A 26,585-nucleotide genomic window follows, 5' to 3' on the forward strand; every position below is an offset into this window, starting at 1 on the left:
CGGTAGGGGCTGCTTGTTGTGGCCTCTTGTCGTGGTGTCGCCCCGCCTCCCAGGACAAAACAATTGTTTCCCCACTCTCAAACTTTTTACCCATTCAACTTCGAGGTTGTAAATAAAGCATATGCTTTTGAATTGTGGTTTTGTGAGATGCGGAATAAAACGTCATCAATGACGTCGAGCCCTGTGTCAGGAAACAGGAAAGGGCGCGAACGGAAGAACTTGTCTGTCTTGCAACCCTAATGTCAACGCTACTATCACCATGAATGTGATTGTTACCAACTGGAATAAAGTTTCACACAAACTCTTTACCACATGCTCACATTGCCTCAACTTACTCTAGGGCGGCTACATCATGTACAGGCAAATACTTTTCAATATACTGTGAAAGTGAATAGTTTAGCAAAAAAGGAAAGAGGTTCAGGGTTTTTTTTCTCAGTGTTGAATGAAGTTCAAATCCCAGTCCATTCCAGCATTCAAGTCCATGTCTAATGCATGTTTTTGTCAACTTGAACTTCATCACCTATACCAATTATCATATTTCAGTGCATTACTGTACATTTCTGAAATCTCCATTTAGTAAGTGACTCATTCCTTAGCTGTACCTCATGTACCTCCCATCAGATTAACTTGAAATGTTAATTAAAAATCCAGACTCAATACATGAATAGTATTTACCAACCAAAGCCTTACTTTTGCCTTCTCTTGGATTTTAATCATCTAGGGTCCCCCCCGCCCCCCGCCATTCATTAACGTAATTAAGTTGACCGTTACAAGGCCAGGCTCAAGAGTCTCTTACAGTCACCCTTACTGCACGACCCTGAATTCTTACTGGAGCTGGCGTTTTGAACACAGCTAATTGCTCCATGCCTGGGTACCTACGGGTCAGAAAATTGGCCAACCTTGTTCCCTGTCCAATTAAGATCACGCGAATGGGAGCTTGATCATCTCATTGTGCACGACTGCAGTGAGGCCTTGGATGATCTATTCAAAATGAGACTTTTTAATCATGAGTTTTTCTGAAGACACGGGCTCCACACATCCTGCAAAAAATGCCTTTGGTGTACCGTGCTGATTCAGGCAGAAAGGAAGAAAGAACGAAAGAAAGAAAGAAAGTGGGTAGGTTTAGTTACATCAGTTCTGCAGCCCTCCCTCGCAGAGGAGACATAAAATCAGTGCTCATCAAGGCGAGATGTGGCCTCGGTGGCACCCCCTGATTGTTTGTGTTGGGTAATTACTGAACATCCCTGTCAGAGCACTGAGGATGAATTCCTCACCACCACTAAGTTTTTTTTGTTTTTTTCCCGCTCTGTAACGCCAGCATGTTGCTGCACTGACGGTACCATATGCTGTTAGCGGGAAAATGAATCACACGTGGGAGACCAAGGCTGCGGCAGCACACAGTGCAGAAAAAAACAGGTCCATTTTCTGCTGGTGTGGTGGGGTAGACTGAAGACTTTCCAAATACACTTGACAGTACCACTTCCCAGTGTCTTTGCCCCCCCCCCACCCCTTTCAAAATAGCTCTTTAATTGCAAGTTCACACAAAGACTAAATCTGATGCTTTAATGCTGCCACCAGCAGATGGTTATTTGCTGATTGGCCTTCCATCAACTAATGGAGAGCGGCCAGAGAAGAGGCATTGCTCTGGTAGAGGACTTTCCTCACTCAGCCACAGCACATTTTGCTAGCATTCAGCCAGTGTGTGTAACAAACTTGCCCGTCTAAGTGTGGGTTTTTTTCCCTCCACGCTCATTATATTCAGCGAGACACTTAAGGCCTCCCATCTATTTGGCAAAGGCAGTCGTCAGATGATGAAACGAGAGAGCAAACAACCTGTGGAGGCTTGGTTGAAAGCTATAAGGGAATTATTGCCTTTTAATTTATGGAACGAACATTTTACGTTAGCCTATAATACCGTTCAAATTATACAGTCAACACAAGAGGAGATAATGAAGCTGATCAACCATTGCTAACGGCACTGCAAATCCCTTTTTAAAAACACATTCCTTGCCAATTTAAAACATCTTGCCATCTTACTACGAAGGGAGAAAAGAGAATGACATGCCTTTAAAACGCACAATTAGAGGAGCAAAATCTAAAAAGACAGGACTCTCATTCAGCCTCAAGGATCTTAAAAACAAACAACAAAAAAAGCAAACAGATTGCTAATATTTGACTCGTGCAGAAGTTGCTATAGTGATGGAAGTGCTGTGGCAGAGTTTGAAGTTCTGTATAACACGTACAGTGCAACGCAAGTTCTCCCTCCAGTGGCAAGCCACAGTCACAGAGGGGAGTAAGAGAGGGCCATCAAAGAGGCTCCCTTAAGGGCACAAACAAATCAATTCATTACACAGGCTCCGTGTGTGGTGAATCTTTTATTTTGATGAGGGCACGCTGGACATAATTAAAAATAAAAAATGCAATCAATATCCAACAGGGCAGAGAAGATGACTGATTTATTAAAGGTGACTTCAGATGGATTGCCTGACCCCTTATATAAGCAGTACAATGTAGAGTAACACTTATGTTTTATGCATTCACCACAAATACACACCTGAGTAGTGTCTGTATAAGTAACATAAAAGACATGTTCAACAAAACCAATATCCTAGCATACTTGGACATCATTAGGGTGTTATCAATAATAAAAGGTCTTACAAGCAACGGACAACGAATCTGTGAAAACACGCCTAAGACGTCGATTTTGCTAAACATTTCTCCAATAGGTCACTTTTACAGACAGCAAAGCATGATGCATTAGAATCCAACATGTCAGTCACATTCTAAGGTGACCCACTGTTACAGGGAAACACTTGTTTACATGCCAAACCTTAGATCAAGTCAAGTCAAGTCAAGTGTACTTTGTTGTCAAAAAAATCTATGTAAAAAGGCTAGCACACAAGTTTGAAATTGTGTAGATAGTACAGAAGCTAAAACCTTTAGAACAAGAGGAGTCATTTGGCCGGCTCCTTTTCTACAGCAGAAGAAGGGCACACCTTTTAGACCTTTTTAACACTTCACTAAGTTTGGTGTACTTGCAACAGAACCCTAGTGTATAACCCTTGATGTACAAGAGTCTTGTGGTGTTAATTTAGGTGATTCACACTTCACTCCACGTTAATCGAGCCCAATAGCCTGAGAGAAAGTGATAAAAAACTTTTCAAATATTAGTCTTTTGGCATTACTTTCAAGGAAAAATGAAACAGAAGGGCTCTTCTATTTGGAAGCTTACCACCTGTCCAGAGTTTAACTGGGCTAGATAAGTGACTCACCTTGCCTCAACTCCCCAGAGGTTTAGCAATAACACAAAGCTTTAATAGTTAAAGAGTAATACTGTTCATAAACGTGAGATTATAAGGACAAGCTGAAGGCATCATGCAGCAATGTAGACCTGTATAAAAGGGTGATTTGAATAAGCAACTTTTCGTAACAAAAATATAACAAAGACAAAAAAAGACGAGAAAACAAAACAGATTTCAGTCTGTAGCGACACCCACCACTGTCTATCCACCACGATGGCATTGTCAAAATCTTTTCAATTGTTGCGAGACAAATATTAGTTTTTGACAAAAATCCACTTAGCGCAACTCATCAACGTTTCATTCATACCATCTACTGTATTATATAAATACTTTATTAATTCTTTTTTACTTGATGCAGTCCTTTAAGTCCACAACTACCTCTTTTTCTATTGCGAACAAATTAGATGGGGGTGCTGCTATTGTATTGTGTAGGAGCTGTGTGGGAGTTAAGACTTAAGTACTGTGGTGGGATTAGGAGAGAGGGAGAGAGGGAAGGAGGGCGTGAGAGAGGGAGAGATGGAGAGAGGGAAGGAGGGAAAGAAAGGGGAGGCGCTTTATGTTCTGCTGGAGGGTGTCTCAGTGGGCCGGCACATGAGCCCAGCGACTAATGAAAAGGGGAGGCCGAGAGAGAGAGAGAGAGAGAGAGAGAGAGAGAGAGAGAGAGAGAGACAGAGACAGAGAGAGAGAGAGAGAGAGAGTGTGTGTGTGCGAGAAAGACGTAATCATAATTGCATACCAGCAAGAGGACCACTGGCTGCGGGATAATGAAACAATAAGGTGTTTTTTTGTAAAAGCCCACATACTAATATAAAGTTTAAGAAAGAAGAATGTTCTTTTCCCCCGATTCAAACGCAGCTTGCTGAATCTCCAGCTGATTTAAACACATGGTGTATCGCACAGAGATTTGCCCTACATGGTAATTACCCTTACCGTTAAGTGCACCACCTCTGTGCACCATTGAAATGTTTGCATATACTAAAATATTTAAAAGTTAAAAATCGCAAAAAAAAACCAATACTCTTAAGTACAATAAGCTTTGTGTACATAATGTGACATTACAAAAACAATACAATACTACACTGTGTAAGGCAGGATGTGGATCTGTTATTAGTTCGAAAGACTGTGGCGATATAGACATCCAATTAAAACGTCAACCTTGGTTATACATATATATATTATCTGTAGCTCCAGACATGCTTTTCATGTATAAAGCCACAACACACTTGGCGATATATAGATAAGACAGGTACTTGGGCTACTGAGAGACAATTCAGTGCTGAGTTGAATAATAAGACTTCTACCACACATGTACTTTGGTGCGCTCAGAGCAAAAAGGCATAATAGATTCGAGGTTGATTTAAGACATTATCATGACGCCATCTTTCATATATATGGCACAATATGCTAACACATTTATGAAATGGAAAGACATTAGCATGGGTGGTTTTAAGGCATAATAAAATGACAAAAAGCACAGTGATTTTTTTTTTTCAACCAAACAAAAGAAATGTGTGGACAATTCTCCACTTTTCCGTAGACAATTTCCAAATTCAAATTAAAAAGCAAGACACTGTAGTGACGCATAATGACACTTAGGACTAAGAAAGGTTTGATCACTCGGAGAGAGACTAAGGGTACATTTCTGGTATCAGCCTGCCTCTTAAATTGATTATATGACACAAGCTTATTTTAAGCATACTCGTGAAGTAACCAAAGTAGAAAAAATATAAAACAATACAACATGTACTGATGAAAACACATCTTTAACTGTAAACTTGAATCTTTAAAACGCACCATTGATGCCAAAAGGAAGGTCAGAGCATTAACAACCCATCCTTTTCCAGGCGCTAAGTTCAACAGTCATCAACGACTCCTTTTAAGACTGCCAGAAATGTTTTGGTGATATGAATGGAAATCTACCATGATATATTACACTGTAATCCCTTAATTATTACAACTTTAGAAGAGGATTTGCTTTGGATGTGAAGAAGGCGACAGCCCTGCCTCAGAAATATACCTAATAATATCATTAATAATAACAAATTCACTTTCAATGCAGTGCTGATGCAGAATGACTTTGGAGTCCTCTTAGTCTCTCTCCCTCACATGATGAGCACCTCATATATTGGTTGGGTGAGGAGGAGCCTGAGCAGTGTGGCGCTCTGGCACCACCTTGTGGCAGGGCAGCCTACTTGCGCCCCACGGTCTCCGCCAGTTTCTTCAGTCTCTTCTTGAGCTCCAGCGGGAACTTCTCGTAGCATTTCTTGCACACGGGCTTCATGTCAAACTCCACAAACTTGTTTCTGGAAACGTACAAAAGAGAAGAAAATAACAAATGTAAGAGATAAATCTAAGAGCAGCACAGTGATTGAAAAAGACTTAAGAAATGTAGTGCCAGTTTGTTTTATTAAACTATTTAACTTTTGTTCTACTACACTGGTCCTGCAAAGAAAGGGCTGTATATTTCCATTGCCATTTCACGCTGTGTGGTGCCATACTAATGTCTGGCTCTAGGCTGCGGTCATCTCTCTTCTAACCAGGGCCAAACCATGCCAAGTCTGACTCAAAACACACAAACTGATGTCTTTGGACACTGGCTGTGGATAATTTGTCACTTCTGCGTCCGTATTTGTACACAAAAGCACATGCTGATATGTTTGGCCTTAGATAGACTGTGAAGTAAAAGCTAGAAGATAGTAGAAGTTATACGAATTCAATGTATTATCATAATATTTATTATATATATATATATACTGTATGCATATTTTAATTTGAAAAATACGTTTCAGCTAGATGGTAGGCAACCATGTCTGAAAAGATTCATGCTTTTTAGACATTTTGTTTGTGGTCTTATTTACTCCTCCATGTGTGTCTTGTGTTATACCCTGTAATGCAAGTGCTGTAACTGAACTACAGCAATTTCAACAGACTTTACACAGTGGTTATTTGTCTGCATTTTGAAGACTGCTGTGTGCACTAGGCCGAGTCCAAGCATTGTGTCATTTTTCAAACAGCTGTTACAATTGGAGGGCATGCATGCTGAGGTAAAGCAGCATTTCAGAGAATCAAATTGAGCAAACAATACCAAAACTGGAAATCGAAAACAACAACAGCCCTAATACCAGCCTTCTACAAGTCTCAAAAAAAAAAAAACAAAGCCAGACAAATAAGAAAAATCTCCTTGAACAAGGCAAAAAAACTCAGAAAGCAATAAATGCAAAAGCAGCACAGGGACGAGACACAATTATACAGAAGAAAGAAAATAACCCACCATGCCTCAGGTAAAGCAAAAGTGAAAAGTGGATGATAACCAACAACAGAGGCGAGAAAAGAAGCCCACAGTAGAGACAAATGGACAGACGGAGGGAAGTAAAATGGAGGGGAGAAACAAGTGATGGGAAAAGGTTTACAAAGACATAAGGGTTTTCTTGCGCTTGTCCAGGGCCTTGGGTAAAGCAAAAGTGGAAAGTAGATGATGACAAACAACACAGGAGCGAAAAGAAACGCACAGTGGAGACAAACAGACAGGAGAGAGAAGTAAAAATGAAGGGGGCGGGGGGGGGATTTGGGCAAGAGACATGAAAAGGTTTACAGACACATAGCGGTTTTCTTGCGCTTGTCCCGGGCCTCGCGCTCGCGCTGAGCCAGCCGGCGTTTCAGCTCCTCAGGGAAGCGCTCGTAGCAGTGCTTACACACAGGCCTTAGGTCCACCTCCACAAACTTGTCCCTGCACGGCCACCGTAGCGGCCAGGCCGCCGGGGGGAGGAGCATGTGGAGGAGAGCGGAGCGGAAAGGCGGATAGGGGTGAAGGACAGTTGAAATGCAGACACACACACACAGAGAGAGAGAGAGAGAGAGAGAGAGAGAGAGAGAGCGAGAGAGCGAGAGAGAGGGGCAGACAGAATAAAACATGCCCAGTATGAGTAAGGACGAGACCAAACCGACAAGATGAGGGAGGAAAAATGTTAGTGATTGGAAACGTATGAAATATTTAAATTGGATAAAATATTAAAATCACACATGAAAAAAGATGGAAATTACGTAAGGATTAAGTAGTTTCAGGGTGGAGATAGAGCATAGGGGACAGAAGGAGATGGACAAAGACCCACAGAAAGTACAAAGTCAGGTTCAAGTCAGGCCACACGATGGAAAGACAGTTGGACACGACAGTACATACACATACACATGCGCATACACAGTATAGCCATACTAAGTGCCAAGGTACAACACAAAAATGTATTGTTTATTGTTTATTTATTAACCTATCTGTTGCCATAGGTTGTCTTCATTCATCCATTTTCCATCACCTCTATTTATGACATTTTAAAAAGAACAAAATGTTTCCGATATTGACCTTTCTAATTAAGATTATCGGCAAATCAGGAAGTGAGGTATGAAGGATACGAAAATAATCATGAGTTGGTATTTGGAACTGTTGATTTGCTGATGAAGGGCCTGAAGGACGGTGCTTAGTCAGACTGAGACTTCAGCAAGTGCAAGTGAAATAGGGGTGGAAGGGAAATAGGGATGACTGTTTCAGCATGACACATGGTGTGTTCCCACTTTCACATGACTCATCACTCTACAACCAAGCGGCTATGAACATCATTGAGGGACAAGGACAGTTTGAGCATCTTGTCCATATGTGGCGTGTGTGTGTGTGTGTGTGTGTGTGTGTGTGTGTGTGTGTGTGTGTGTGTGTGTGTGTGTGTGTGTGTGTGTGTGTGTGTGTGTGTGTGTGTGTGTGTGTGTGTGTGTGTGTGTGTCAGCGAGTAGTATTCCACTGATGTAATACTATTTTTCTTGGTTAGTGTTGACTGATAAAATAAAATTGGAAAAACATACACTGATAGATTAGGGTTGGGTCTGGCTGGGCACAGTTCAGCATTCTTTTGTCATTTGTTTGCGCGCGTGTGCGTGTGTGTGTGTGTTTGTGTGTGTGTGCGTGTGCGTGCGTGTGTGTGTGTGTTGTGTGTGTGTGTGTGTGTGTGTGTGTGTGTGTGTGTGTGTGTGTGTGTGTGTGTGTGTTGTGTGTGTGTGAGTGTGTGTGTGTGCGTGTGTGCGTGTGTGTGTGTGTTTGTGTGTGTGTGCGTGTGCGTGCGTGTGTGTGTTTGTGCGGGTGTGCGTTTTAACTCACTTGAGGGTGAGCTTGGTGTTGCAGGTGGAGCAGGAGAAGCAGTTGACACACCAGGCCTTGTTCAGAGCGGAGACAACTGGAGAGAGGACATGACATTCAAAACATATCAGAAAAGCTAAACAATGCTAAGGCTACACAACAAACACTAGACTTGATAGCAGTAGTCACTGGGTGCATTCCAATATGCAGACTTTCATCCTTCCTTGCTCCCTTGCCTGCTTGTGACCTCATGATGAAATCACTGACGACAGAAAATGAATCCAATATCTTGCAAAAGCACAACTCTTATGTAATTTCCTCATTTACAATTAGGATGATGAATGAAGAGCAGCCAAAAAGAGCAACAAAAAATTGTTGTGGCTAGGCTGACAGCGGGGAAACTTTATTATGTTTTCTCCATGGAGGCGGGGCGTCAGCAACATGCAATGCCACAAGCACAAGTGGAGGACAAAAGTCTGCATATTGGTATGCCTGCAGTATCTTGTCATGACAACAGTTAGTCCTTTATCTACAGAGTAGATGAATGGATGGACTTAACTCAGAGGTTACACTGGAATAATCAACATATTTTGGGCAGACTGTTCCAAATTCAAACACAATGACACAGCAATACATTATGTGATGCATTGCAAATTATCAATACTGTAAGTAGTAATGGTAATAAAAACTGAAATAAAACTAGTAAAACTGACCAGTTATTTGTACAGATAATAATAGCAAAATATCATCAGGATTTTGATGTAAACTAAAAGTACAATCAAAACATCAAACAGTGAATAGCATAGAAGATGGAGCTCAGTGATGTCATAAAGGTCAAGGGTCCCTACTCACCATCGCCCTCTATCACACGGTTGCAGTGGTAGCACACATCGCCAAAGAGCTGCAGGAGAATAAAAAAACACATCAGTCAGTGGCATTATAGGTCCTTTAAACATACTGAGGGCGGGTCATACCAGGCTAGTGATTTGGTACCCTGGACTGAAAAGTTTGAAGGGACATGGGATGACTACTCTCAACTGTACTCGTCACGGGGAAGCCATGGCCTAACGGTTAAGGAGTTGTTTTTCAATCTGGGGGTTGTAGGTTCGAATCCCACCTGACCTCTCCCTACACCTGCATCCATGGCTGAAGAGCCCTTGATCAAGGCACCTAACCCCACATTGCTCCAGGGATAGTAGACTAGTAAAATGTAAGTCGCTCTGAATAAAAGCGTCAGCTAAATGAAAAATGTAATGTAAATGTAACTGCGCTAATAGCTTGCCGTGGATGCCATGTCAGTAGTGGATGGCTTATTCTCAGACGAACCTGCAATACTGGCACAGGGGTCAGAGTAGGGCTGCACGATATTAGAAAAATATGCGATCCACGATAATATGACTGTATACTGCGATATCGATATTACTCACGATATTTAATATATACATATATTTTCCCCTCTCTACTTGCCATTCTACACTTTATCATGTATAAAACAACTGAGAGCAATGTTTTATTGCCAACATTATTTTTTATTAGGAAAAAAACATGGCTAATATACAGCATCAACTTAAAATGTCAACATTTTTAATGCATTTTTTAACCTTCTCACCAAATTCCCTGTTATTAAAAATGAAAAATTGTTTGCGTTACGTGCACAACTTTTGCGATACGTGTATCGCAAGCCGTGATATCGCGGTATCGATACATTTTCGATATATCGTGCAGCCCTAGGTTAGAGGACACATTTTGGTACCCTGAAGACCAGGGTTCAAAACCAGAGGGCTAGGGGTGCTGTGGCACAGCGCACCAAGAGACCGTACCATATGCGGACGACCCAGGTTTAAGTCCGGCCCGTGTCATTTTCCGACACCACCCCATCTCTCTCTCCCACTTAATTCCTGTCATCTCTTCGCTGGCCTATCTATGTTAAAATTCATAAAATACCCCCAAAAACATTTAAAAAAAAAAAAAACAATCCAACTAAATCAGAGGATCAAACTACTCTTTTATTCACATTGACTACACTGTCAGGCTATGTTCTTAAAAATAAAATAAAAATACAAGTTTCATCGATTTTTTTAATCCACTTAAATACTTGACAGCAGCAAACCATGCATCACAAAACATTCATGAATAATAGAACTTCTTTGACATGCTGCTCCTAAATCATGCACTCTTGTCTATGCTCGAAACACACCGTCACTGTCTCTGCATTCCAAAACAGGAGCTTCACTAAGCAGGCTTTTCAGTAGGGATACTGCAGTGCACTTTTTTTTTACATTTTCATTTAACCTTTATTAAGACAGGAATGGCCCCTTGAGACCAAGTGTCTCTTCTGCCAGGGAGTCCTGGTCTAAACAAACGGCAGCCAAACAAATAACGTCAGACAGACATAGAGACAGTGCATATACTGCATTACGCATCAGAGACTTTTGTGAAAACTTGCAGCATGTCATGTGAGACATAGTTTTTCAAGCGCTGTTCTTCTCTCCATGTCTTGGATTCATACCTTGGTCCCCTTTGAGAGGGCACTCAGCACAGAGACCTGGCTGAGCCAAAGATGGAGTTCACTTCACTGCTGCTTAAGGCACCCAACTAAAGCAACACTACTAGGGAAACAATCAGTAATATCGGGGAGCGTTGTTGTTATATGGGCAGTGGTGTGATTGAGAGTGTGAGAAAGTGTGTGTATATGAGTGTGTCTGCATATGAGCAAAAGAAGTGTGTGTGTGTGTGTGTGTGTGTGTGTGTGTGTGTGTGTGTGTGTGTGTGTGTGTGTGTGTGTGTGTGTGTGTGTGTGTGTGTGTGTGTGTGTGTGTGTGTGTGTGTGTGTGTGTGTGTGTGTGTGTGTGTGTGTTTACCTGGTTGTAGTGAGTCTCACAGTAGGCCAGTCCTTTTCTCTCATAGTGGCGATGACCCAGGAAGGGCTTCTCACACTTAGCACACACAAAATGCTGCAAGCACACACACAAACACAGATGCAGATACACACACCCATACAAATAAACACTATACTTCATGCAGCTCAGAGCCAGTGGTGTCAAGAGTAAAAGCAAAAGCTTATTTATGTGCGGGCGTAAATGAAACACTAGCAGATGATATTACATAGCTGTTTTACCGTTTACTCCATTGTAACTAATGACATAGATAGACAAATTTGATCCAACCAGTGTTCAATCAGCTGATTGGAAGACAAGTACATATGTCTACTGGTTACTTGGATATGTTACCTGTGTTAGAAGGACACTGTGTTTCTTTTCTTTTCTTTTTACTTTTGACATCCCACTGCTCACAGCTGAAGCTGTATTACCTCCACTGGCACAGAATTCAGTTAAGACGCAGGGCACACAGCAGCGAGCATACGGACAGGGCGGGCACGGGCTCGAACACACACATACACGTACGGTCTTTATAGTGCTCGTGCTGTGTGCTTTCCCCACTTTTCCTCACCATGTCAAAGTGTCGCTCACAGTAGGCATAGCCCTGCCGCTCGTAATATGGCTGGCCTTGATAGGGCCGCTCGCACCACGCACACACAAAGTGCTGCCATGGTAACAATAGGGGGGGGGGAGAGAGAGAGAGAGAGAGAGAGAGAGAGAGAAAGAGTGTGAGAGAGAGGAGGGTGGCGTGAAATGGACAGAGAGAGAGACAGAGAGAGAGAGAGAGAGAGAGAGAGAGAGAGAGAGACAGAGAGAGAGAGAGAGAGGAGGGTGGCGTGAAATGGACAGAGAGAGGAAAAGAGAGAGGGAGACAGAGGGAGACCAAGAGAAGGAGACAGATAGACGGAGGGAGAGGGAGAGGGAGAGGGAGGGAGAGAAGATGGGAAGGAAGACAAGGGTGAATCAGAGATGGAAACCAGAAACACAGAAAAGCGTGCTAATGTGTAGGAGGAGTCACATAAAATGACAGCAAGACAAAGGGAGCAGTGGATAATGCAGAGAATAGACATGAGTGTGCAAACACTGAAGGATGAAATAGATCAGTGGAAATCAGTCATATTGGCATGACAAAAGTGACAGAGAGAGAGAGAGAGAGAGAGAGAGAGAGAGGGGGAGGGAGAGAAAGAAAAAAAAAGAAAAAAAGAAAAGAAAGAAAGAAAGAAAGAAAGAAAGAAAGAAAGAAAGAAAGAAAGAAAGAAAGAAAGAAAGAAAGAAAGAAACTAAACTTCTAAGTCAGAAGTTCACCATTTACTGATTACAAGGGCAAGTTAAATGAAATGTGAGACTGTAACTGGAGAAATCAGATGACAACCACTTCATCATCTTGACTTGATCATCAACCATGCTCTCTGGAGGTGAGGTCAGTATAAATATGTAGCACTTATAAATAGGACCGAAATGAAACATGAAGCTCAGTAGAGCCGTTATAAAACTGATGTAATCGTTTGGACTGCAGCCAGCGGAGACCCGAGAATCGTTTTACCCCCTGCAGCGATGACAGGCTCGTTACAATAATTTATACAGAGAACCCATGTTATCTCAGGGCATCCCATAATTAACATGTGCCAATGGTTACGGTGTAAATTGCTACAAACGAGAAAACATTTTAATATATGTTCTATGTATGTCCCAGTCTTGCACTTTATATGTTTGTATGGGTATTGTATAGGTACCCTAGGTGTAATGTATGTACACTGTCTTTGTCTAATTGTCTATGTCCACACCTAGAGTCTAGAGTCTATGTCTGTGTTTCAAATGCTGCACTCGTGTCAGTGCACTCACAGTCAGTGCACAGTGCACTGAGGTCTTTAGTGCATAGTGTCGTGGAAAAATTTGAGCACTATGCACTGTGCCCTTGCTGGAAGTGACGGCTGAGCATGGCATTAGCTCGCCAAAATATCAGTTGGCTACTGTTTACAATGCACAGCGTCTGGTGCTTGTATATTCATGTCCTTCACCCCAAAGGACAACAATCACACATACAATACTTTGGTTGGCATGTAAAGGTTGGTCTCCCATCAACATTACTTACAGAATTAGGAGACTGTTGACCAAACTCTTCTATTGAACTGAATGCCTCATTTCCTCCGTGTCATTGTCAACATGGCCACCGTTTAGTGCGTGCAGTGTTAATCATTCAAGCACTGCATTTTCTGCCATTGTTAGGGGATCATCCTGGCACTTTCAGTGCACTGCCTCAACTGAAATTTTCAGCGAGAGCGCCCTAGGCACTGAAAAACAGTGCCCGAAGTGCACAAGTGCGGCATTTGAGACACAGCCTATGTCTGTCTGCATGGGAAAGTAAGAAACGTAATTTCAATTCTTTGTATGACCAGCGCATGTAAAGAAGTTGACAATAAAACCGACTTGACTTGAAACATATAGCATAGACGTGTATTCAACTGTGTAGCAGGTGTGATCAGACTATAGGGATACCTGTAAGTCTCTAGAAGTTCGCACATATTTCTCACAATGTCATCATATTACATTGCAATGCTGGTATATTGCAAACTTTGAGACACAACTCTTAACATAACAAATCATTTTAATGGTTCTGACGTCACTGCTGCTACCTTTTGATATTTTTACAACAAAAACTCTCTCATACAAACTGTACAACCGTGCACACACTAACGTCAAAAATATGAATTGCATAAAATTCAGCAAAAAAAAAACAAAGAAGCCAACTTGATGCAAGTTGTCATTTGACAACATTGAAGTTTAAAACCACAATTTGAATTGAATTCATTTTTGGACAGAGCCATTGGTACAGTACACAGTGAAAACAACCATCACCCTCTATTGCTCCATCTGCGACAGCAAGCAGACTGTTGTGTGGATGTGTCATTTCTACGCAAGTGACACATCCACAAGCACTCTTAATAATTAATATGCTAACCATAAGGATCCCATCCCACACAACTGCATTTACATGACATTTTGGATGGTATTCCTAAGGCCCTCTGTATGCTTGCTGTAGGATATGCTTGTGCGGGCCTTAACATGGGTATTTAATGTCAATTTTGCGCGCGTTGGACGCAGCAGCCAAACGCGTGCGTTAGGTGCGATATCTTCAAACTCGCTGGGGGCGATCATAAGGAAGACTGCACAGTTCCACGCGTGTGCTTCTGGTGAAAACGACAATGGCAGCAACTTTTAAAAGAGTCTCATTGAGCTTGTCCGAAATTACAAACATTTGCGATCATACTTCCTTATTGTACTTTGAAAAAGGAGCATGCAAATATAGGAGCAGTAGCAGTAGCCTAGGCCTATCGTTTCCTTGCCCAGAGAGCCCTTCTTTTTGTTTTTTGTTTTCCTTGTCGTCTGTGTTTCCAATTTCCGCCTCACAATGCTGCGCGCTCTCTGCCCCCTGGATGATCCCGCCAGTATTTTGCGTCTTGGTCAACTGCTTTTAAAGCAAGCACGTGCAGTCGGTTGCTCACGGTGACGCATGTAATTTACAGCTCCCAGCAAACGTACAGAGGGCCAAAGTGTGTCAGGATACTGCTCTATCGATATATTTGCAGACCACTAACTCTACTTACAGGGACGACATTCAAGCAAGTACAGAGTAAATATATTTTCAAAAGACTAATTGGGTACTGACCTCCACGTGCCACTGCTTGCCCATGGCGTTGACCACGCGGCCCTCGATGGGCCTCCTGCAGGCGCCGCAGATGGGCACGCCCATCTTGTCATGGCACGGCAGGCAATACAGCTCTCCCTTCAGCTCACGGGCATCAGAAGTCAGCTCCTTACTGCAACATAGACACACACACGCACACAGAGTTACACACAGGAGTACTAAACTTTGTATTAGTTTTTGCTGCTACTAAGTATTGTACCCGAAACACAATTGTCAATTTTTGACAATGACAATAAACTCTTGATTGATTGATTTTCTTTACTCTAACATACACTTCAGGACTTCAGCTCACAGGCATCTGTGGTCAGCTCCTAACTGATAAAAGACAGAAATGTCCGTTACAACCAGGATTTTTTGCTCCCACTTATTTTTTATTTTTCCGTGACGTTTCGGGTAGAAACCCTTCAGTGAAGCTTTTACCTTCAACTTCAGCTCCTAACTGAAACATGCACACATGCATGCACGGACAGTTATTTTTTCTTTCACTTGACACTTTAGCTCTTCAGCTCATCAGCATTGATGATCATCTCTTGACTGGCACACACACACCCCTTATTGAACGCACAAAAACACATACGTGAGCACATTCTTTTTTTTAAACATGTAAAATACAAGGTCGTGCCAGGTATTCCCTTCTCCTCAGTTCAAGAGACATTTTCTACGTTTACATGACGCATTTCATTCAGAATTAATTCACTTTAATTCTGAATGAAGCCTAATTCCACTCTGAAAACATCATGTAGACACTTCTTAATTCGGAATTAAATGAAAGATCAAAGTAAATTTGATTGAACTATCTAATTCTGAATTTTTAATTCAGAATTAAAAACTTCATGTAAACAGAGTGACTGAGAGAGTTACACCAACTCAAAAACACAAAACATGGGGGAAAAAACCAGACACGCTCGTCTTTGGCCTGATGGCCTCTACATCAGTGTTTCTCAACTGGTGGGTCGCGACCCAAAAGTGGGTCGCGGAGGGGTCATGGGTGGGTCGCGGAGCCTTGGTGTAAAAAAAAAGTAATTCTAAAAAATAAAAAAAATCCAACTTTTCCTGCAACAATTTACAACTTTTATGTTGATAGGCTAGTCATAGATACAATCTGAATGTTTATGCGAGATAGATAGCGTGCAACCAGTCATTCGAGTCTTGGTTACATTTTGAGAATTGCATTGAATTGACGAACGCTAAAAAAATTGGGTCTCGACCGAATGAGAGTGGAAAATGGTGGGTCCCAAGACTGTTCCAGTTGAGAACCCCTGATCTACATGATACTACAAGTAAACCTCAGGATCCAGGGCAGTCTTGTGGCCGTGTGGACAATTCACACACAATGTCCTTTTCAAACTGACTGACCAACAGTTGTTGTAGTTGGCCCCAAGTACACAATATAACAAAAAGTCGATCTCAAGTCTCAGGGCAGTCTTAGGGCGGTATGGGCCATTCCTACACATTGGTCTTTTCAAACAGACTGACCCCAAGCTTTTGCAGCTGAAGTGGACTGAGCCTACGGAAGTCTTTATGATGGACTCTACAGAGCATATAAAACGTCAGTCTCCAGTCTTCCCAGGGAAGTCTTAACAACAGTGTGCATCAGTCACACACAAAGACAGGCAGCTTTTCAAGATGAACCACTGTTGTTGCAGTTTGCCCCTATACAATATAAAATGTCAATTTCAAGTTTCAGGGGCATTCTGAAAGCACTATGAACTATTCACACACACAACCATTTTCAAACTGTTGACGTGGTCTGGGTCTAGGCTTTAAGACCAGCCATTCATAGTACAAAAAAAAAAAGAAATACTGTACATCTCAATTCACTCACAGAGGCCTTTAAAAAAAAAAAAAAAAAAGAACCACAGTTGCAGTTTGCCTCTATGCAGTATGAACATAATATAAAAACAAATATAAACACTTTTCAAACCGACCCGCAGTTGTTGCAGTTGAAGTGGTCAGGGTGGTAGGGGTCGTTCTTGAAGATGAGAGGATTCTCCTCGATGATAGCGTGGCACTTCTGGCAGATGTACTTGCCCAGGCCACGCGCCTTCTCGCGGTTATGACACGGCCGACACAGGTGTCTGAAAGTACACCCGCACGCACAAACACACACACACACGTACATACGAATACATATGCATGAACAATCACACAAGACAGACACACAAACTCATTTACTGACTATAAAGTCACTTCTTTTCAGTCTGTCATATAAATGTTGTATGACTAAAGAAAGACATCAATAATGCACGTACACACACATAGACACCTGTCACACATGCACAGCTATGTGTCTAAATATATCGTCTATATTACTTGTATTACTACCAGTATCTGCATTATATGATGAATACTAGAAATGCACTTAGAGAGTGCAGACTTCCGCCAAGGAAGCTGTTTGATAGAACATTTGACTATGTTGTTACATCCTATTTTTTTAAAGTCTTTCTGCCCTGTTTTCCAACAACTCCACAAAATGTCATGCATAACGTTTTGAGTTATCCGGATGACAGACAAACAAAACAGACAGACAAACAAACCAACGCGACCAAAAAACATTTCCTCCGTGGCGGAGGTAATCAACCCAATTTTGACGAAGAACTCACATGATGTCATAAACACATACAGTTTAACACCAACCAGAAAGATGAGTTGGACAAACAGGTGTAAATGTATATGGAGTGAGTGCGTTGGTAACTGGATGTGTTAAACGATTAAGTCTACAAGCCTCTACTTTATCACGTCCTATAAATATCATCGGGCCAGACAGCTCGAACTCTGTCCCCCCTACCTAATAAGCAGCACCTGCTTTTAAAGTGTGGCATTAATCACACCTCCAGACACCTCTCTATATGGACACACACATGCACCCACCCGCACACATACACACACACACACACACTTTCTGTATGAACAGTTATGAAGGTGTTCCTATTCAAGTGGCCTGTGAGGCCCTGCCATGGCCAACCGGTAGGGCACTTGTCTGCCATGCGGCCGACCCGGGTTCGATTCCCGGCCCGGGTCATTTGCCGACCCCGCCCCGTCTCTCTCCCCATTCGCTTCCTGTCTACCTCTCAAACTGTCCTGTCAATAAAGTCGTAAAATATCAAAACAAATCTTTAGAAAAAAAAAAAAACTATGTGGCCGGTGATTGTACACAGACACACACACACACACACAGACACACACAGACACAGACACAGACACAGACACACACACACACGTCCTGGTTCAGTGAAACTCTCTCACCGTCCAGCGTTCTTGACAAATCCCACGTCGGCGAGCACAGCCTGGCAGATGTCACAGCAGAAACAATCGGGATGCCAGCTGTTGTTCATTGCCTTGATCACACGCCCAATGATGAACTCTCCTGTATGACAGTGTGTGTGTGTGTGTGTGTGTGTGTGTGTGTGTGTGTGTGTGTGTGTGTGTGTGTGTGTGTGTGTGTGTGTGTGTGTGTGTGTACATACAGTACGTGTGTGTGTGAGTACATTATGTGCATATAGTACATACATACATGTGTGTTATTATAATAAGAATTTTATTACAAGCATTATGTACATACAGGTACAGTACATACATGCATGTTGTGTGTGTGTGTGTGTGTGTGTGTGTGTGCGTGCGAGAGTCAGACAGAGACAGAGAAAGAGAGAGAGAGAGAGAGAGAGAGAGAGAGAGAGAGAGAGAGAAAGAGAAAGAGAGAGAGAGGCAGAAACAGACAGAGAGACAGCAACAGAGACAGAAAAAGAAAGTGGCAGAGAGATACACATTAGAATGCAGGCCGGCACAGCCAGACAAATTTGTTAGTGTCTTAATGTCAGTCTGCTGCAATAACAAGCAGGCTGTAGCATGGACGTGTGTGTCACTTCTATTTAAATGACACATCCACAAGCGCTCTTAACCTTAATGTGCTGCTAACCATAAGGAACCCATCCCGCACACACACACACAACTGCATTTACATGAGATTTTGGATGCTACTCCATAGCAAGTCAGGGGTGAATTTCTCAAAACCAAAGTTGCTAACTACAGTAGCTACTTTGCTGTTTTCAATGCATTTTCCCATTGGCAACTACCAAAGTTGCTAACAGGCTAACAACTTCTCTTTTGAGAAACTCACCCCAGGGTTCTATTTCAAAGAAAAGAAAAAACAGCTGCTATGGCATTCAGCCAGGACCAAAGGAATGATAACAGTGAAGCTGCTGTGCCGTGTGTTTATATTCAACAATACTCCCCCCGCTGAACTCCTACTTCAGACAGTCAGAGAAATATAAACCAGAGCATCGGAGTTAGGACTTAGTTCAAATACATTCAAAACTCAGCAGCTAGATTACTTACACACCAGACCCTGGCATCACATTACCCCTATCCTCTATCAATTACACTGGCTTCCTATCCATTCACGTATCCATTTCAAAATTCTCCTCCTCGTATACAAGGCCCAGCACAACCTTGCACCCTCCTACATCACAAGTCTCCTCACCCCATACAATCCCACCCGCACACTACGATTCACTGACTCACTCCTCCTTACAGTTCCCTCCACACACCTGCGCACCATGGGCGACAGGGCATTTAGTGTTGTTGGCCCCAAACTTTGGAATTCTCTTCCACTGTCACTTCGTCAATGCTCTACACCATCTACTTTCAAATCTAAGCTAAAGACACACCTTTTCTCTTCTGCTTTTTAACTTCACTGACAGGCACTTCCACTTATTTTAATTATCAGTCTATTTTTTACTTTACATATTTATTTTTCCCCCTCATTTTCTTTTATTTTCAAATGCATTCTACTTCTTTTTTCTTATTTTAAAAACATTTATTTTTTTTGTAAGTTACTTTTATTTCTATTTTATTTTTGCATTTTAATTACTCTCCTATTGTTAATTCACTGAAGCTTTGTTATTTTTTTTTCTCTGCTGTTATGTATTTGTTTTGATTGTAAAGTGTCCTTGGGTATTTTGAAAGGCGCTCAAAAAATAAAATGTATTATTATTATTATTATTATTATTAGTTGAAACTCTGATGGAGACAGACGCCATGTCGAATTTTTAGCTTTGCACCTTTAAATATTTAAAATGTACGCGTCTGAGTTGCTCCAAGACAGGTGATCTTATATTTCTCAGCGTAAACCAGAGCCTGTTGCTACAAGGTGAGAGCCAACCTGCTCACCACTGCCCTCTTCTGGTCATCTGAATGGAGTTTCTATAACGCAAATTGTGTGTACAGCATAGGTAGTGCAACACTACAGTAACTGTTGGGTTATAGGGCTTGAAAGTGATGTCACATCCTCCGATTTCATGGGACCTCACAGCGTTTGATTTAAAAAAAAAATTAGCATGTAATCCAATGGCGGTATTAAAATGATATTTTGATCCCCTTTGAATTGTGCCATGGGCTTCACATATTTTGTTTCTGATATTTTTTGTATAATTCTTAAACACCAAACGATTGAGAAGGGTGTGTTATTTCACATTTTTCATACAGAAGGCCTCGGAAAAAAATATTGATACTTCTGCATGAACAATCTAAATTTAGCTCCTTAAATATGTAGCCCAGCGCATATAATGACTGGAATCAGAAGATATTTACTTGCTACCATGCTGTGAGATGTTCAGCTACGATCCCGTAAATGCAGAACTAAGGGGGCGACTTTCAAGCCCGATGGGGCACCTAAGTCATGCCCTCTACTTCCTGGTTCATGGGGCATGGGGAGTCAAAAAATAATTACTGGGCTTGAAATGAGTGGTTTTTCGACACCAATCCAAACCTTGGACCCCCACCTATGCACCACAAATCCACCACGACTAGCCTCATTCACTTCCATTAAATTCTTTTGCAACTTATTGCCCCATGAACCAGGAAGTGGAGGGCGTGCCTTAGGTGCCCCATAGGTGTTAAAGTGCTTTAAACTTTTCACTTACCGCATTGATGGCAGCACGGGGCGAACAGCATCTGGAAGTCATGCTCACAGTACTTCCTGCCCTCAAACTACATTAAGGAAAGACAGAGAGGAAAAAATGAGATGAAATGCAATGATAAAAAACACAATATATTATATATTATGAGGTTTTATATTCTTCCTGTGCTCTAAACTGATTTAAGAATAATTAAGAACTTAAACATGTTAGTAAATGCTACAAACTTTTTTTTCTCCATTTTTTTCATTCAAGGTTGTTGTTGTTGACAAAAAAAATGTACTGTATACCAAAATGATACGTCACATTACAGAGCAAAGATGCCATATTCAAAGACATGAGCTCACCTCGTAGAAGAGTCCCTCGGGAAACTGCTGGAAGCACTGGGCACAGACGAAGCAGCCCTCGTGGTACAGCTCACCATTGCTGTTGACGATCTTCTCGGCCGGAGCAAACCCAGCCTTGCAGCGCTCGCACGCCGCGTTTGCCAAGGCATTGGCCATGTTACTGCAGGAACAGGAGGGGAGAGAGGTTTGTATGCATTACTATCAAGGAGGGCTGTCAAAATAAACGTGTTTATCGTGATCAGATGAATACGCTCAATAATCATGATTATTATTTTTTAATCATGGTTAGAGTTCCCTAGCATTTTGTAATTTTATGGTGAACACGCGCCACTGACATGCACCGTCAATATGACCAAAAATGAGACCACATTGAGCACGTGCTCAAGAAAGCTGGCGTAGCGCATGATTGTTCCCTTACCAACTGTTGTGAGAGATGATATAATACAAAATGCTAGCAGTGTTATTGCTACAAGCCACCACAATCTCTCTGGGACCTTTCCAATATCCTTCCTCCCATCCTCCCCAAGTGCTTGGTCTCGTGACAATGTCAAGATGTCATTGACGACAGAAGTTTAACTCAATAACTGGCATTAAGCGCAATTGAAAGGTAATTTTCTCGTTTGCAACCGGGATGGTGTAGTAAGGGGGAAAAGTCCCCTTAAAGTTGTTAGCTAGGTTGATAGCGAGGAAACGTTATTGATTTCTCCTCCAAAGCGGGGCACCACGTAAAGCCCGAGGCCGCAAGCACAAGTCGAGGACGGGAGTCAGCATAATGGAAACAACGAACCCTTAATGTGAATTAGAGATGCACCGATACCGATACTGGTATCAGGTATCGGCACAGATACTGCTCATCGTACTCGTCAAACACTTGCCGATACCAGGCACGATACTGATGTTACACAAAACGATGCAAAATCTTGTCAAGTTCTGTGGACTTGAAAGCAGCATGGAAAAAAGTTCCACCTCATACATTTACTGACATTTAAATCTACATGGAAATGGATGGACAATAAAAAATATCACAGGTGGAAAAAACAAGGCCATGCATTTATTTTCATTGTATGTTGGTGGTAAAAGGTATCGGTATCGGTACTCGGTATCGGCAAGTGCACACATTAATGCACTCGTACTTGTATCGGTTTTCAAAAAAGTGGTATCAGTGCATCCCTGATGTGAATGTTACCACACAAGGTCAAGGGAGGATAAGTCTGGCCACTCGCAGCCTACAAAAGAAGGAAGTCTTCCCCTCATCATCTAGTCCGGACTAGTGCCACAGCTCTGCATTGTCACCTATGTGAGGGGTGACCCAAGGCTACGTAAAGCGCCCATGAGACATTTTGTTTCGTTTTTGACCGACAGTCAAGATGAAGCATAGCAAAAAGTGGCCTCCCTGTCCACCTACAGACAGGCTTTACACACCACACCCCATGAGTCAGAAAGCACCCACACTGCCTCACCACCGACAGACAGACAGACAAACCAGCAGACAGACAGACAAACCGGCAGACAGACAGACACGCAACACAAGTCTCTACATTTGCTTAAGTCTCCACCAATGATCACGGTCAAGTTCAAAGCACAGGATAGATAGCCCATAATGATAATCATGACAGGGTGCACATGAACAGTAGTGCAGACTCAGAGACCAAAGGGACAAATAATTGAAACATGAACTAATGCAGAAATTGCAGCAACAAAGTGAATCTCTACAAGAGACCGTTACGTATTAAAAGGTGGCAGAAAGTGTGCCTGAATTCAAAGCAAAGACAAATGATGGTGGCACAACATTTGACCAATTTCAATGTTCTTTTTATATAATAGAGCTAGCAAGGCTCTGAACTCTATGCTGCTCTGGCTGCCACTTAGGTGCTGGTGACACGTATGTGGATAGGCCTATGCGGATATTTTTTGATCCGTTTATGTGTGAATATGGGACATGTGGATACAAATAAAAGCTCCATTGTGCGTTTTATTCCCCTATATTGGAGTGCTTTTTGTGAAATATATTTCTCAGGGCTACCTTCCCTTCACTTTTGACAGGACAGCGGAGAGACAGGAAACAGAGGGGGACAGGGAAGGACCGGCAAACGACCCGGGACGGAACCAAACCCAGGTCGCCAGCACAGCAACCCTGCGCCCCACCGCCAGACCACGGCAGGGCCAAATGGGAGTTTTGAAATGCGCATTCTAGACCTATGTTTACGTGTAAACGTAAGGCTAAGGCTGCCGTAATACCTAGGCTATGGATTCCAAGGTTATGTGCCATTTCACCTCGATTGACTTTCGCTTGACTTTCACTGTGTGAGTGACAGTGGCTTACCAGCAAAAAAAACACCTACAAGATTTATATTCTTCAATCAATTAAGGAATAAAGTGAAGAAATAGACGACTTCTTGGGTTGGCTAACATCAGACCTTGACCTTTGTTTTCAATTCTGTGCCTCTACTACCACAAAAAAAAATCTCAGACTCTTGGCTTTTAAGTTACAGCACAGCTGAATTTCAAGTGTGTATGTTTTTAGCAGAGGTCTGTGCAGTTTCACAATTTTCGTTAAAGTTTGTAATTAGGCAGTACTTCCAATAACAGCACGCATATCTCTGAGCCAAACTTTTGCGGAGACTGTGTGTTTGACAAACGCAAAACCACTGAAGGGACGAACAGGCTTAAAATCTCAGTACACCAGCCAACAAGAATTTATCCCCCTCCCTCCGACTCACACTGTATATAGGCCTAAAACTAACTAGGAGATATGAATCACTCCCACTCACAGCCCTTCCCCGCATGTACACATGACATATCACCCCTTTGACATCATAAGTGGACAGTGTGAGTGTTGAAGCGTAGCTACAGCAACAGAGCACCTACGCTGCTCCCAAGTCTCCTAATTTGGTCAAGATGGCTGTCATTATTCACAGCGTGTCTGGCCCTATGGCCCAGAGCCCACCAGAAGCTGACTACGAAACACATCTGAGAGAAAAGCTGATGTGAGAGATAGCACAGACTGCTCACTAACTTGCTCCTGCTCCTGCCTACTTTTATCTCAATCTTTATGAATATATGAATAAATATTGTGCATCCATGCGTGTGTGTGTGTGTGTGTGTGTGTGTGTGTGTGTGTGTGTGTGTGTGTGTGTGTGTGTGTGTGTGTGTGTGTGTGTGTGTGTCTGGAAATTCAGAAGACAAGTTGCTGTCATCACTGGTGTGCGACATATGCTACCTTACAACTTCACAGGCACTTGAGACAAACTATATTGACAGCTGGACCCAGCCCAGACGTTCTATTGACTGGCCCTGTCAAAACATTCTACAGCCAGAGTGTGCGGTAAACGCAGCGACGTGAAAGCTTTCAGTTGCTCCAATTTTGGCCGGGGATGGGGATAGAGTTCAGGACAGGAAACGGGCTATTTCCATAAGTCCCAAAAGGGAACTCATCTGAAATCCACCCACAGCCATCAAGTATGTCAGGAATGTTAGTTAACAACACAAAACTCAACGGCCGACATTCTCCATTCTCTTTTCATTTCTTTTTAGTAACAAATGCACCATGGGACTGATAAACTATATAGACTTCTGAACAGTCCTCACCCCCCTTTCCATTTCCAAAGTTCCGTAGCGAAATCAGTGTCCCGAGCGCGCTGTTTGGGTGTAACCCTGCACTGTGTATAGCCTACTGTACCAAAGATAACTTTATTACCGACAGTCCAGGTTAGTTGGATAAGTAAATATAGCTGTATTCGTATGATATCGTGCCATCATGTGAGAAATGAGATCATGTCTGCTGACGTTGTAGAACTATGGTCATGTAGGAATGGAATGCGTAATTTTAATGTCCTTTCAACTTTCTGGCTGGGTCTCTGATTTTCTAGGTGTGAAAACTGACAGTAGGCTACCATCTGGTCAGCTGTAAAACAGAGTAGCCTACTATGAGAGGTCCATAATATGCTGGAGTCGATGGATAAGTTAAGCAATAATAAAGTGTTTCTGTCTCCATATATTCGCTTAAATGACATGGCTAGATTTTTCTAGGAGAAGTGTTGAGCTGGCTAATGGTTCAGCTAGCCATCAGTCGCTAGCTGGAAGCTATTGGGTAGGCTTCGCTAACGATACACGAAAATGTTTTCCAAGCTCATCTCAGCCAGCGCTGCACTGTAGCAACACTTACCTGCCCGTCATATCTGCAACCCCCAGCATCCCCTCCTAACGACAACTTCAGAAAAATGTTTTGGCGAGTCAACCCTCAGTCCGTGTTCTTAGATACTTGAGAAAAAGGACGGGCAGATTCCCCTCGTCTTCGAAGTTGTAGCTGGAAGAACCACCCTATCGTTAGGGAGTGTCAACAAGTTGTTGAACGCCCAAACATGGGTTGGGTGGGTTATCATGTAATTAGGGGATAATTGCCCCCAATGTCACTGCTATTTATGCATTAATTCATCTGTTTACGTGAACTAAAAAGAGATGTATCAGCCATTTGCACTCGGACCAATCAAAGACAGATGTAGGTATCGTCTGCGTTTGTACTTAAAACCACAGCGTTATTGCAAACCCCCAAGTGTGTTGCCGCCTACGTTTACATTACAGGGCTGCATAGACTTTTCCGTGTGCATCACATTTCAGATTTAGCATGAGTTCTATTCGGTAAGGTTTGTTTTATTTATTTGTTTGTTTATTTGTTTACTTTTTAATTATTTTTTATTTGCTGTAGCCTATTGCTTGGATGATTGATTGCACCTCATAGTCATAATTAGCCCTATGGAAAAGTATCCTACCATAAAAACATTCAACTCCTATTAGGACACACACACACACACACACACACACACACACACACACACACACACACACACACACACACACACACACACACACACACACACACACACACACACACACACACACACACACTGAACCACTGGAAAAGCTACTGTGAACTGCCTTATTTTTTTTATTATTTTTTTTTAAACTGAGGGACTTCTACAATGCACAATACTTAGAACTACTTTGGATCTTTTATGTGTACTGATGAACATGTTTATCTTGACTTTTTGTGTGTATGTATGCAACATGATGCCCTACAAGGACCTTGTGTGTGTGTGTGTGTGTGTGTGTGTGTGTGTGTGTGTGTGTGTGTGTGTGTGTGTGTGTGTGTGTGTGTGTGTGTGTGTGTGTGTGTGTGTGTGTGTGTGTGTGTGTGTGTGTGTGACAATGTGTGTGACAATATGTGTGTGTTGGGGGGGGGGTGAGAGAGAGAGAGAGAGAGAGAGAGAGAGAGAGAGAGAGAGAGAGAGAGAGAGAGAGAGAGAGAGAGAGAGAGAGAGAG

General features: G+C 42.4%; 1 protein-coding gene across 2 annotated transcripts; it reads right to left on the reverse strand.

Moving 5' to 3' along the window:
* Positions 1 to 5,333: 5,333 nt before the first annotated feature.
* lims1 (LIM and senescent cell antigen-like domains 1) lies at positions 5,334 to 25,580 on the reverse strand. Of its 2 annotated transcripts, XM_063212055.1 has the most exons (11): positions 25,431 to 25,580; positions 21,266 to 21,425; positions 20,925 to 20,991; positions 18,250 to 18,370; positions 16,932 to 17,081; positions 14,965 to 15,115; positions 11,280 to 11,372; positions 9,271 to 9,319; positions 8,440 to 8,515; positions 6,895 to 7,029; positions 5,334 to 5,605 (listed from the first exon to the last, which is right to left on the reverse strand). In XM_063212055.1, the coding sequence occupies exons 1-11, from the start codon at positions 25,457 to 25,459 to the stop codon at positions 5,491 to 5,493; spliced, it is 1,146 nt and encodes a 381-aa protein (XP_063068125.1). In that variant the 5' UTR covers positions 25,460 to 25,580; the 3' UTR covers positions 5,334 to 5,490. The 2 variants fall into 2 exon arrangements, with proteins under 2 accessions (XP_063068125.1, XP_063068124.1); XM_063212054.1 differs by lacking the exon at positions 6,895 to 7,029.
* Between the last annotated feature and the right edge of the window lie 1,005 nt (positions 25,581 to 26,585).

This window comes from Engraulis encrasicolus, chromosome 12 (genome assembly GCF_034702125.1).
Source record: "Engraulis encrasicolus isolate BLACKSEA-1 chromosome 12, IST_EnEncr_1.0, whole genome shotgun sequence".
Lineage (NCBI taxonomy): Eukaryota > Metazoa > Chordata > Actinopteri > Clupeiformes > Engraulidae > Engraulis > Engraulis encrasicolus.